This window comes from Gallinula chloropus (genome assembly GCF_964237585.1).
Source record: "Gallinula chloropus genome assembly, chromosome: 5".
Lineage (NCBI taxonomy): Eukaryota > Metazoa > Chordata > Aves > Gruiformes > Rallidae > Gallinula > Gallinula chloropus.
Genome location: NC_140090.1, coordinates 5,654,033 through 5,669,180, shown reverse-complemented (window position 1 = coordinate 5,669,180; position 15,148 = coordinate 5,654,033). Strand labels below are relative to the sequence as shown.

At 35.7% G+C, this 15,148-nt stretch overlaps 1 protein-coding gene across 1 annotated transcript in view; it reads right to left on the bottom strand.

The window, feature by feature from the left end:
• The window catches only part of LRP1B (LDL receptor related protein 1B), a gene marked incomplete at both ends in the record, with an annotated part of 709,648 nt that overhangs the window by 216,035 nt on the left and 478,465 nt on the right, over window positions 1-15,148 (bottom strand). Inside the window, 5 exons of the mRNA XM_084264363.1 lie at window positions 644-888; window positions 1,288-1,452; window positions 4,947-5,151; window positions 6,739-6,936; window positions 13,335-13,580. Coding sequence (XP_084120489.1) covers window positions 644-888; window positions 1,288-1,452; window positions 4,947-5,151; window positions 6,739-6,936; window positions 13,335-13,580 — 1,059 coding nt within the window. The remainder of the gene's footprint in view (window positions 1-643; window positions 889-1,287; window positions 1,453-4,946; window positions 5,152-6,738; window positions 6,937-13,334; window positions 13,581-15,148) is intronic.

Below are 15,148 nucleotides of genomic sequence, written 5' to 3'. Positions count from 1 at the left end.
ATTTGAAACTGAAAATTGTAAATGTTATTTTAAAATAAAAGAAGTGAATAGGATATGCTTTGGAAAATAGTCAGTTTATGGACAACACCCCATTGGGGATATTTAAGTAGAAAAGCAGTGGCCTGCTGTGGTGAAATCTAGGTTACACAGTCTTAAGAGTGACTAAGATGACTGAAAAGCAAGTAGAGACAGACAAGTGAATGAATAAGTTAAGGCACATTATAACACATTAAACATTCATAAAGTGAATATTTACAACTGAGTACGATATACACAGTTTGTTTCACAGAAAAGTTGATCTTTCTCTGGAGAGAAGCAAGAGAAAGCTAATGCTGTTAGATTTGCTTTTGTCTGTTTTGTTAAAAAATGAGGACGTTGGAAGGCATTTAGGTAAATGTGCTTCTGCACTGTATTTGTAAGAGACCAAGAACAAGAGTTGGAATGGGCAGTATTAACAGACACTGATCCTATGAAGCTTCTGGTTCGAATAAAGATTCTAGTACCACCCAAGGAATGCTAATGCTGAATACAGCATTTAATTACGACTTGTGAGTTGAAGGCATATGAATGCATATACAGATATTTGTATATAAAAATAATCCTTCCCCACCATAAGGATAATAATTACTCTATAAATAGTCACCTTGTGGTTGACGACTTGGATGATATATCTGAAGATCAAATGGCTGAGCACTTGTTTTCTGTATCACACTGACATTTTGGCCAGTCCATTTATTGGCTTTGGCGAGCGTATTGGTTCTCCAATCTGTCCAATATACTTCACTCCCATACAGTGAAACAGCAAAAGGGTGAGAAAGATACTCGTGACCCCGTATAATCTCTATCATGCCGCTTCCATCGTACAATGCAGAATAAATGGCATCCGATCTGTGAAATAACCCCAAATTTAAGATTACATAAAAGTAACATAAAAATCACACATCCATTATTATCACTGGTGCCAAATGTGTAAAAAACTTACTCTTACATACTGGTAAGACCAAAGAACGTTTATAGTGCAATTATTAAATTCAGAGATGATTTAGTTCCCATTATTAACTACGGATATAAAACACTGTTTTCATTGCATATTGTTTTTAAATACAGCAGGGAAATCAGTTTCTGTTCCATGAACTTACAAAAGAATAGTGAAATAGCTTGGGTCTTCCAAGAGTAAGCATCAGGGAGAACAAATGGGTGACTGCTCTCCAAGGCACAGGGGGCCAGGAGCCATGGCAGACATCACAGATTTATAAACAGATAATAGGATTACAGTTCTCACTTTACCTGGCATCTGTCCATACTATTCTTTTTTCAAAGTGATCTACTGTAAGGCCATTAGGCCAGGCACCAGTATCCATATCTTTATAGATGATCTTTCTTTCCGCTCCACTCATGGAAGCGGATTCAATCCGAGGAAAATTTGCATCCCAGTCTGTCCAAAACAGAATTCTGGTGAGAGAAGAAAAGAAGAGGCATAAAACGTTGAAGCATGCAGAATAAATTCAAATGGTTTAAAGAGAATAGTTGAAGAAAAAGTTCAAACATTCACATGCTTTAAATATAAGCAATGAATTTGGGCAACTAAATTCCTTGAACTAACAGGGTAACATGGAAATAATATTTCATTATTACTGTTAGAACAATCATGAAATTCAGAAAGTTTTTTAATAACTAGATGTTTAATAGCATTCCCTTTTTCATGTTCATTAAGACAAGCAACAGCTTGTCTCATCTTCCTTCTATAATTAGAAACTCATCTCATTAAAAAAAATAAATTGAGAGCCTTTGAAAGTAATCCACAGACAAGGAGGATGAGGAGGGGAGAAAGGGAAGAAAGGTGATTTGAGGTAGCACAGATTAAGGAATATGATAAACTAGATTTTGGTATGGCACTAATGAATGTTATATATATGTTTGTGGGTTGTTTTTTTTTTTTTTCTTTGAATAAAACCAGAGATATGTTGCATGGTAGGCACACTCAGTAATATCTTTTGGTTTTTCTTTCAGTAAGGAGAGCTTTCTTGTGTGTAACCAAAAGAGTTTCTTATGAAGTAACTGAAGCAGTGTCACCAAAAGGCCAAAAATACACTCTAACTGTTCTTAGCTTATTAAGTTTTCAGTAACATGCTTTTTTCTTATTTTTTTAAGGAAAGTAATACCTTTGATATGAAAACTTTTAATTAGTTGTAAAGAGCTAATCACAGAGTCAGACTCTGTGATTAATAAAACTTTAACAAGTAATGTCAGGCAGCTTCAGTCCTGAATGTTTGTTCTAATACGGGATAAAGGTATAAAAAGGCCTAAGATAATGTGGGCTCTGAGCACCTCTCATATCAGGAAAGGTGGAGAGACCTGGGGTTGTTTAGCCCAGAGAAGACTGAGAGGGGATCTGATCAATGCTTACAAACATCTAAAGGATGGATGTCAAGAGGATGGGGCCAAACTCTTCTCTGCGGTGCCCAGAAACAGGATGAGGGCTTAGTAGGCAGAAACTTGAACACAGGGAATTCCATCTCAATATGAAGAAAAACTTCTTCACTCAGAGTGACCAAGCAGTGGGTCAGGCTGCCCAGAGAGGTTGTGGAATCTCCTTCTTTGGAGACATTCAAAACCCTCCTGGACATGATCCTGTGCAACCTGGTCTAGGTGATCCTGCTTTAGCAGTGGGGTATGACCAGGTGATCTCCAAAGGTCCTTTCCAATCCTTACTGTTCTGTGAATCCACCTTTCTACCAAATTCAATGTCTCTCTCCCTAGGTGAGGGTCTCTGTTCCATGTGTGCACTTTGTGTGGACAGCTGCATGCCACTGGCTGGAGCCACAGGACAGAGGACCTGAACATCTGGGGTGCCAGGAGCCAGAGCAAGTGAAGCTGTGCGTGTTGGTGAGAGCACTGAAAGGCCAAGCCAGACTGACTGCTGAGTGCCTTCAGTGCCTCAGCAGCCAGATGTATGTGTGCATACAACGGATGAGACCACTGGTGGTATTTGCATCAATGCTGAGAGCTTCTGCCTGGGTAGACTGTTGTGGCCAATGACATGTATATGTACATATGTTTATGTATGTGGTGTATATGTATCTGTGTGTAGGGACTGGGAATACATGAGCAGCCTCAGTGCAGGTTGAAAGCAAAGGTATGGAGCTTGGGCAGCTTTGCCTCCATTGGGATGCAGGATTAGCGCAGTCCTAACAGCCACCTATTTGGAATCATCAATGTCTATTCGTATTTATTTGTGAAAAGATTGAAGAGCTGTTGCCATCTGTGTTCACAGATTTTATTCTTTCCTTACCACTAACAAAATATAGGTTACAAGTCCTTCTAGCTTTTCAAAAGGCTGATTAAGACTTCAGTTTCAGGAAGAGTAGTAAGGTTTTTTTTTACCTTGCACCCATTTAATTTGAACAATTTACCTGCCAATTCTTCTGCCAACAGGAAGCCTCTTTTTAGAGATCTCTATCTCTAGGGATGCACTCTGTAAATAAACTTCCTAGCATCAGAATTGAGAGGGCAGGATCTTTACTCATTAAAGTATGCATTTCCTGATTCAGAATTTTACAGGCCAGAGAGATCTCAGACTCAGATTCTGGGACCTTTATCAACTTTTATCTTTATGTCCTTTATTCAGTGTTTCTGGAATAAATACTCAGTGAAGATACATTATGGACCATTGCAGGTTCCTAAACAAAATTAAATATCATGACTCTGAAAACTCATTTATTTTTTTTTTTTTATTTTTTTATTTCTCTCAAAGAACAATTATGAGATGAGGATGTAGCTATTCACCATTACCTCAGCCTCTCTATGAGAGGATCCAGCTACATACAGTATGGGTAATGAGGTTTCTCAAAGCCTCTAAACACTGCTCTAAGAATTGGAAAACCTTTGTAGTAGCAGACTGAATTTCAATACAGAATCAGAACTGACACTTGGCTCAATGGGGAACTAAGGGTTCCATTAAGAGTTTTATTTCTCTTCTACTACTTAAATCTTTTGACTTAAATTTAACATAAATGGTGTGTATGGGTTATTTTTGCTTTCACAATAAAAGAATGGCTAATTTTAAAAGGAAAAAAAAAAAACCACAATATCCTAAGCAAAGTTTTAATGTTATTTGGGTGAATATTTAAAAATGGAATTGTAGAGAACACTTATTTGATGATTGGTAAAATTAGAATTTATGGGAAAATGGATTTTATCGTGTTATCACACTACCAAAATCAGGCAATATTCTAATTCAATCATACAATTTTTAAAAACACACAATTTTGGTCTGTTTTATTATTTTTTAAAAAAGTATTATGAAAAAATGCTGATACTTATTTGGAAACATTTGTTGTGACAGGCAGTAGATAAAATATTATGGTATTCGGCTGAATCTACTACACAGTTGTTTATAATTAATAATATTACAGTCTATAGAATAGACCAAATACTGACAGAAGTTGGCAAGCATTATCACCACTTTAAAGATGGAGAATTGAACACAAAAGGTGGGATTAATCTCACTCAATTTACAATCTTCTGGTAACATCTAAACTATATTTCTACAGTCTCCCCCCCCCCCCACCCCCCCCCCCCCCAAAATAACCAGTCTCTGAGATGAATCACCTTGGCAATACTTTTAATCACATGGAAAGGTCAGACCAAAGGCTCCAGCTACTACCATCCACATTACAAAAGTAAATGAAACAACCACATTGTAAGGGAAGTAATTTGCCAACACGTAGACCTCTGTATACCCCAACTTACCTTTTTGTAGCCCTTCTCACTGGGGCAAAAGACACTAATAATGGATTGTCTTTCACTCAAAATATACTTTCAGGAAATATTAAAGACAAGTTAGGAACTCTCAGAAAACAAAAAAAAAAAAAAAAAAGAAATTATCTCACACTGCTAGCTTTAAAATACTTTGCAACATGAAAAAGTAGTATTTTTATAATTACCCATATCTGGGATCCAAAGCAATAGCCCTTGGATGTTCCATAGCTCCTGCTATTAACGTTGTTCTCAAGGTGCCATCTAGTTTTGCTACTTCAATTTGGTCCAAATTGCTGTCTATCCAGTATATGTTTCCTGCAATCCAGTCCACAGTCAGACCTTCAGGTGTGGCCAGGCCATGTTGTACCACCACCTCAATGGCACTAACACCTTAATAAAAAAGAAAAGAGAAAAAGACAAAAAATACCAAAACTCTTAATGAACTAATGTACAGTCTGGTACAGTGAACATGGACATCCAGGTCTGCCATACGCTCTTGGAGTGAATTTTTGATTAATCTGAGGGATGATGGAAGATCCTTTGTTCCACAGGAATTTTCTTTTCAATTGTGACAGCCTGCTGTAAATAAGTGCACTTCTGGAAGTATACAAATAAACTTCACCCCACACTAATAAAATTTTTAGAAAGTAAAGCTCTGAAACGTTCAATAAAGGTCAGAGATCACATACAGAGTAACACTGGAGATATGCATGTGCCCTACTACCAGTGACCTCTTTTGCAGCGTCTCTGAAGGACAAGTTCACACTTTGCCTCTCAGTGGCTAGATGTATGAAGCTCTTTTTCAGTTCTTTCCCAATCAGATAAAGAAAACTGAAAGATTGCAGTGAAGACAGAAATGTCATGGAGAATCCTATTTGGATTACACATTTTACAAAGCTCTACAACAAATAGCCTTACTTTGTTCCTTCAAATTCACATGCACAACTCATACTGTCACTGTCTTCTAACAGTTCTTCTCTACCAAATACCTTCTCTGGAGGGTTGCAACATTTTTCACCCAAAGGGCAACCACAGAAGCATCTGGTAGCCCTCAGGACTTCCAGGAAGGCAGTGCTTTTTGCCAGTGCAAGTCAGTTCTTGAGTAACCTTTTTCTGCACAGAGGTCATTAGGGATCTGGTTCCACGTCACTATAATGCAGTGTGATGACAACAGACTACCTTACTGGTTTGATACAAACACCACAAACACTAATAAAAGGTGGGTTTTGGCTGTCTTTACATACTTAGCAGTGCACAACATTTCTTTCCTGATCCAGACCTGGAGATGTAAAAATACCACTTACTAAGGAGGAAAAAAACCCTGAAAACAAACCCCAAACTTGAGGGAGAACAAATGCACAAATGTGTACATGAACTTTCAGAGAAACAAGCTAAACATGCTTATGCCTGCTGGCTCATGCAGGACTAAAAGCACCTGAATATACACGTCAACAAACAACATTTTGTAGAAAGACCTTTGTATATTTTATGAGATTATGTTTAGTTAGAGCCCGTGATTCTGTCACTGTGAAAAAGGACAAGTCTTTCTGAAGGCTATAAAATTATCAAACAAAATCTTTCACCTAATGAGACCCAATAATTTATTAAATGTCTGATAAATTCTTCAACTTTTTAATAATGTGAGGGTAAATTACAAAAATACCCCCCCAAACCCAAAAACAATCAACCAAACAAAAAAAACCAACACCCACAACATTGCATTTGTTGGACCAGGAAGAAATATCAGCCCCTTGCACCGGTCGTTTTCCTCCCCTCATAGTCTATTGCAAAAGGAAGGTTTTATAACAAAAAGTCTTTTTGTAGCTCTACAATCCAGTGCAATTGGGATATACACCTTTTTAAAGGCAGAATGCCATCAGCAATTCTGTTTCTGTGAATGGCAGCTTACTTACTAGGTCTAACACCCTGTAACTGCAGCTGTTCTTACAGTTAAGATATTAAAGATTAAATTCATACCTCCAGTGTCAGAGAGCTTGCCTCTGTATATTTTGTCCTCTACCACATCTGTCCAGTACAGTAAACTCTGATTGAAATGAAAATCCAGTGCTATTGTATTTCTTAAGCCAGGAACTAAGAGGCTGTAGTCACGTTTGTGAAGATCAATTTTTCTGATCTCATGTCGAATAGAAAAAATTATGAAAGCCTCAAATGGATCTGGAAGCAGAAGATTATACATTTAAAAAGAACAATAATAAAGAAGATCTTGTTACATATTGATATAAATGACAAGTAGAATAAGAACAACAGAATACTTTATTAGGAGAAACAGATGATTAAAACAATTCATCTTCTGATAAGGAGCCTTTCAAATACATTTTTAGTCCTACAGACTTCTCACTTCTCCCTTGCAGCATTGTCTTTGATCACAATTAGAGATATTAAATATTAAATTCAGGAACATCAAGCTCAACTATTGAACTGTGTTTTGTAGCTTTACCCCAAGGAGCCCATAATTAGTGCTTTAAAAAGTTGCACATAATCAAAACTAAAATCTGTTTTCTGAAAAATTTCAGAAAAATGAATCCCTCAAATTATACATTGCTTCCAATGACAGTTAGTTGAAACAATTTACTAAAACATATATAATGTACCTTTTGGTATATATGTAATGCACTTTGTGTTTTCAATAGAAGTGCTTAAAAATAAAACCCTTTACCCCAAATGAACATTTTATATGCTTACTGATGCACCTCTGTCCAAATCCAACTACCAGTAGCATTCTCTTTCCTTTGTTATTCAATTAGTGTTAGATTATTGTGTAAATGTTCTCTTCAGAAGTCAACTATACTACAAAATAGCAGGTTTTTTTACTGTAGTTATTAAATATTTTAGGTTAGGAAGAGTTTTTCAAACAAATAACCATGTTAATAAAAGAAACAAGAATGACAAAATGTGGATTCTCCAAACCCTTCAATGACCTTGGTGTATCCAGTTTAATAAAGTAAGTTTTTCACACTGCCAATCCTTTGCTGAGTGAAAGTACTTTTTCCCCACATTTCTTTCTGTTTTCCAGACAATTAAACCTTCATTTTATATTAATGGCAGATTATTGGCAGTTTATGGCAATAGGTAATTGCACTGTTCTTCTAAAATATTCAAAGACAGGTTGCACAAATTACCAGCAAATACAAAGATGCTTATATACCTCTTTTTGAAAAGATTAATTTCGTGTTCTTCTGTTGATAACCATTGCACATACAGATTAAATTACCTATGATGCTTTAAACTAATCAGGTAGCTCAGTAGAGCTCTTTCTGCTCTTCAAGTGCTTGTTCATAGCCTGGCTTGGACTTCCCAAATGATCCTCCTATTTGTTAAAGCAATGAATGACTTTCTGCAAAGGCAATTTTTCAAAGCTCTGCAGTAGTTAAATAATTTAATGAAGAACAGGATCACTCCCATTAGTAGCTATTTCACAAGTACCAGTTATCTGAACCTCAGAAACACTTTAATGGCACTTCCCAATTTCTGATAAATTGGCAGCTATTATACAGGAGACCACAGGCTACTCTGCCTGCCATACTGCTTCTTAGACAACTCCAAGGCATAAGAGCACAAATGAGTGACATCACCAGGAGCTTCTTTTATGTTTTTGAGTAATTGACACCACAATGGAAAAAAATTAAACTTAATAAATCTGTGCTATGTCAAATGAGGTTTTTCATTCAAAGTAGAGGAAGTCTAGCTTAAGCTACACAACCTACAATGTAAATTATCAAATACACTGATGAAAAGGTCTGAGTTCAATGGGATCTTGACCAACTTAAGGTTCAATACTTAAGAATGTTCACCACCACTGAGAAATGGGTAAGAAAATATATGTAGGCAAAGTAATAATACTTTGTTTATTCAACCATTTTTGGTTTAAATGAGCAGGTCACCTGCTGCTTTTTCCTCCTGCTCTGTCTTACCCTCCCATAACACAGAGATATGAATTCAGACCTTTGGTTACTGTGGCTGACATATAGTCAAGTCACAGATGAAATATCACTCAAAACAAAAGAACGATTGAGATTGCAGCAAACTAGGGGTGCTACATCACAGTGCAAAAGTCCTCTGGAAGGGATTCAGGAAACAAGACAGAAACCAGTTGTATATAGGTTCCTCTATGATAAGGCTATTTAAATAAAGCCAAATGGATATCAGTAATCATTGCCTGGCTGGTGAGTTGTGAGCCAGAGTCCTGACACCACTCTGCTTTACATAATGTAGCAATCAATCACCGTAGCGTGGATGACTGGAGTTGTGTGGAATTTTACTTATCACTGCCTGAACCCCCCCCCCACCATTATTGTACTTGTAGTAAGTACCACGTTTCAAAGGTAGTAAACTGCTAAAATCTGAGTCTGTGACTGATGGAATACCAGATCTGTAGGAAAGCATCTAGAAAATTAGATGGCACTGTAACTAAGGTAAACTCAAGGTTTGGACTTGAAATAAATATGAGATAATCCTTCCAAATCCTCCTCCTAAGCCTCGGTGAAGAGATTTTACAATACTGTACACTGTTCTGAGCACGGCTTGGAAAGAAGAATGTGAACCCACTACAGGAATGCAAGGGAAAATCAGCAAGTGTTGCAAGAGGTCTAGAAAGTATGGCCTGCAAGGAAAGAATGAACAAACTGGAACTTGTTAGTTTAAAAAAAAACAACAAAGGAGTAAGATTATGAGTGAAAACACATAAAATTCTCCAAAGACATAAAAGGCTGATGAATTGAAAATGAGAAAAATCTTGTTTTCTATACAAATAACAAGTAGGCCAAGGATTAAAGGCTTAAACTGGAGCAGGAAGACTCAGAAAGACTAGAAAAAATGCTAAGGAGAGAACATCCCACCCCTGGGAAACTTGGAGTTCACCACTGAAGGTGTCATGAAGGGTCTTTGAAAGCAGATAAGCAACGGCAGTATTAGACAGCCTTTGATCTTCCTTCCAACCTTACCATTCAAAGACTGTATAAAATGAGCTACATCGTAGAGAATTAGAGTTTTCAGACTGAACAAAACCAATTTTATTTCAGATTATGCTTCCACCACTCTTTAAAACAAAAATGTGTTGTTATTTTCCCACCTGATCCATCTTCTGGAAATTGAGAGCAAATACTTTTTATTTTACTAAATGTTTAAAAGCATTTCCATAAAATCTCACCATAGTTCAATTCAATGCAATGGTTATCCATTTCATTCTTTAAAGCTTCTTCTTTTAAAAAAGAAAAAAAAGTAATTGATAAATTATTAGAGAAAAAAATAATGTTTCTGTACCTTCTGATTCTGAAAACTATCTAAACAACACACTCAAAAGAAAAGCCACTACAGAAACAAGAACGCCTCACCTTTTCCATTGGTTTTAATTTAAAATTCTCTCTCAGAAAAAATGCTAACTGAGGTTTACTGTAACAGCAGCAGTACAGCAAGCAACCTACACTCTGCTTTTACAAATTTACCTCAAAGGAAAAGGTGACTTTGTAGAGAGCCTACAAAAATCTCCATTGAAAGTTTGACATTGCTCAGAGAGGACTGAAACTTTTTTTCCTTTTTAATGATTTTAATTTTATCTTTATTTTTTTTATCTTGTTCATTTTAATATTGAAAGCATTCAGGAAATAACAAAATTGCATTTAAACCTAGCTAAACCAGATCAAACATAGAGATGCATCATCCTGTATCTAGTGATATAACAGTGTTCCTACAGCTTATAAAAGGTTGACAGCAATTTTTTAACTAAATCTATACTAAGATAAGTGTTTCCGAGTTCATCTTTTTTTACAACAAATTCCTAAAGTCTGAACATAAACATGAAATTTCGATGTCTTTCAAGAACATTTTCCCTGTATACTTAGTATCATCTAAAAGAGTTCAACTGCAATATATCAGCACAACTTATTTTGAAATGTGTTCCAAGAGTAACTAGGAAGAAGAGTATGAAATATATAATTTATATTGACTTTCTATCTGAATAATGGAGCTCTGTAGCATACTTTTAGTTCAATCAATACAAATTTAAACATAAATGAAACATTTAGTCTTTGGAACATCAGTAATGTAACAGCAGACATGCCAGAACAGCAAAAAGGAAACTAGATGAAAACAAGAGCTATAGGAAAGGAAAAACTCTGAAGGAGAAAAAACACACAGCCACTTAAAACCCTCAAGAAATTAAGAGAACATAAATGGGAATAAGGAAAAACAGAAGAAACTAAGAGAAAGACATTGAAAGAGGAACTAAAAAGGAAAAAGCTGCTCAATTTAGGAGTTTATTTCTATATATTTATTATTCCATAACATTATATTTCCCCTGACAAACTACTATTTGATTCTGATATGCCACCCACCAAACAGACCAAAAATTCACATACATTACAGCATTTGTAGCATTCACATTCCCATTAGATTTCTGATGGATGCTCAAATAAATGTTTTCATTTATTTCATCAAAAAGTGAAGTGCTGCCTACTAACTTTACATATTGCTGGTGAAATGTTGGATTGTATATAGGAAAGTGCTATTTTAGATAGTGAAAAAAATGAATGTAACTAAGGGCAAGGTAATAATTTTCCTCTGAGTAATTTTTTTTCTTCTGGAAAAAGGATTAGTAGTTACTGCATCTACTCCTGGTTCAATCACTATGGCTCTTCTAAGTAGAATTTCTCTATGCTGACTGGTATTATTGAAGTAGTTTGGCATTTGGGGGACTGCTTACATTTGCAAGATCACTCAGAACTCTACTTGTAATAGTATTACAGGAAAGCTTTTTTCTTTAGTTTATGTTCATTTCACATCTCATGCAGAGACATAAACGGTGTGGACATTTTGAGGCTAACAGATTCACAAATGAGACCAAAATTATGCTCACTTTACTAAAATGCTGTTCACACAGTCAACAACTAAAGTATCAGAGGATCTGTCCTTCGGAGTATTTATCATGCCTTTCAAATGGAATAAACTGAAAGGGGCCAAGATTTATAGTGACTATGAAAGCATATGTCATGTTTAATATGGAATGAGTTTGTTGCAGCTTTGATGGCATTAGGATAGCATCTTTCTTTTCTGTAACCCAGTAAGAATGCACTTTTTGAATTATTGGAAATGTCTGTAATAAAACAAAGTGGATTGATCAAAAATCAGTGAGAATAAGGCTTGTACAGTGTCATAAAATAGTAATTTTAACCATAATAAAGTTCAGATATACAGAACCACAGAAATCTGTCTGTGCAGTATGAGAGTCTACTTATCGGTAAAGCTCAGTAACATCTGAACAACACACATTCCTGTTCTCATACTGTAGCAGAAACTACTTTCATATAATAGTAATAGTTATGGAGACAAGAAGACTCAATTTGGAGATCATTCTGGAAATCTTAACAACAGCTATTCCAGCCTGATAAATGCAAACCACAGTCCTAGAGATTTTTTTTTTAAATCATTCAAAGGCAAGGTGTGTGATTCAAGTGACCATGACATAAACCTAATAATTAATTATTCATTGTTTTAGCAAAGATAAACACAATGTTTATTATATGCAATAGATATTTTAGTCATAAGTAAATGATGGGTTTCATTACCTACTACTGTAACAAAGTTCTAGAATGTTTTGTAAATTACCTCAAACATTGTCAAAGTTGAAGGATTAGAATTTGCTTTTTTCTTAAATCTGGACCATTAACTTGGTTACTACAAAATTATTTCAGGTGACTAGTAATAGGAAACTTGGGCTTTTATTTCTAGCCTAGTGATTCAGCATTTTTTCACGTGCTTTATCCGAGGTAAGGCAGAGCCATCTGGAATAAATCAAGAACATCTTAATCATGATATCTATTGAATTATGAAATAGCCAAATAAATGATAGTTTGGGGGAAATCCTACGCAGACATGATAAGATACTACCAAAGAATAAAGATCATAAAGAATAAAAATAACGAAGAATCCAAAACTGAAATTTTGAAAATCTAGACAGTAAAATCAATGCTACTTTATCTCCCTGCAGGGGAGTTCAAAGACATGACAACATTTTATATAACTCATACATGTTTGTATTTCACACTTATTCACATCACACTTAGAAAAAGACAGCCCTAACACAGTTTCTAAGCTGTGCTTCAGTACATATCAATAACGAACAGTGAAGGGGAACGAGTTCTCCTCTCACATTTTGGCTTATGTTGATTTTCTTCTTGATTGGCTTACTGATTTCAAAAAAAAAACAAGTACCAGAATGTTATAGGTGAAAAATAGCTTAAATTTGGAGCATAATAATTGACTATAAGTGTTGCATGCACATTTAAAGTTAAATTTCTGAACCCAGAAGTAATACCGATCAATATTGTGGTGTCACAGATTGATCCATGTCTTCAAAATACAAAGTAAATCCCCCATATTCCATATATATATATTTAAATGTGTGTGTATATATGTATCTCCTGCAGAATAAATATACATAAAAACTGTATAAAACTTCAAAGAACTTCAAAATTATTTGGTTTTATAAGCGATGGACTAATATTACAATACAGCTATCAGCGTCTGGAATACTGGAAATATACTGAATTTCAACTTACCAGTGCTGATGCAATTTTCTCCATCCTTACTGAGTTTCCAGCCTTCGTAACATGAACACTTGACAGTGTTTTTATGCTGTTCACATACTTGACTACACTTCAGGTGCTTGGTACAGTAATCCATAATCTCACAAGTTTTGTTGTCTAGACTAAGACTGAATCCTGCAGGGCAGGAGCACACAATTCTTCCTCCAGGAACCACAGAACATTGATGGCTACATCCACCATTGTTAAGTGAACACTCATCTGAAATAACATGGAAAAATAAAAGAAAACATTCAATACCAATTGTATTGAATATTCTGAAATTCACCAGGGCAACAAAAACATGTAAAAGGCCCTTAAAAGTATACAGTAAATTTTACATTTGTTAAACAGCTTTCTGTATTTCTTTCTTTAAATTATCTAATTTCTAAGTGCTCAGCATGGCACTTACAAGGCACTTTAGGATTTTTAGAATGGTAGATATACAAGGTACATAAATTTTTACAGACTGTCATGAACGTTATTTAATTCAGTTAAGCTTTACAGAGTGTCCATACAGAATCAGTCTAAAGACCATTACAGGTCAACCTCCTTCAGTAGTGACTAAAAGCTCATGCACAGAGAAATTATGCTTATTTCCTCAAATACTTCCCTTGCCTCCATCCCCTTGAGCTTGCAGGGAGAAGGCTCTGACTCTCAGTCCTGTGTGTATATATATTTCCCAAGCAATATGTCAAAGATGCTTACAAATAAGATAAAAATCTTGATTTTTATTTCTCCTCCTACTAACAGGAGGAGAAATAAACAGCTACTAGAAAATACTACTTCTGCATTCCCTGTGTCAGTGCTCTCACATTATATTCTCCAAGTAACTGATGATTTGCAAAGCTCTGCTAAATGGATTGATGTTGATTTGTGAAACCTTTAAAGCATCTGAATTAAAGGCAGGATAATTGTGTGTGAGAAATTCTGTGACCTCGGGAACATAAAAAAAGCTCAAAAACTACTCCTCACATCATAGTACTACTCATACCCAGGAAGTCACTGAGAGGGCCAAAAGAGTCCATTGTTACACTGGAAATCAGGCTTTCTGTTTATTTCTTAATTTATTTGTCTTATTTTGTTTGATTCTAACACATCTCTTAAAGCTTTGCTCACTTGGATAAGATGTATACATCACAACAGTCTCCTACAGAAGTATTTCCTTTTGTTTTAGAAAGTCCTTCTAACAGACTTTCACTCACATATCAAGTTTGTTGTTTTTGTCTTTTTATCATTAATGTGTCTAACATGCAAATGTCTTGTCCAACATGCAATATTTATCCTTCTAGTTTATTTTTAAGGTATGCTTTAAATATAATCAATTAAAAAATGCCGAACACTTGTTGACTAATAACACACCTTCTAGTAGTCCTTAACAGTTAAAAAACAAGCTTGGTCCTGTACAGTATCCAACAGGATCCTGGTGTCACAATGGGCTACTACTAGTAGGAAGTTAATTGTCCAAACATAGGATTCACACATAGCTCTCAGGAGGTCTACAATATAATCCAAACATGTTCCAGAGGAACACTGGGTTTAAGATCCCCTCTTGCTGTTCAGTCTCCAGACCAACAGAGCGGGACAGCGCGAAGATCTCTTTGCCATGTCCTGCAGCAGCTGTTGACAGCAGTGAACTCTGCCTCCTACACTAAGTAACAGCCCAGCACAGGGTCTTTTGGTAAAGATGGAACCTAGAGGGTGAAAATGCATGTAGGCATCTCCAAATGCTTGGTAACAGAATGCTAGAGATGGTAGAACACTGCATGCAAGGCTAGTTCAGTGTGGAG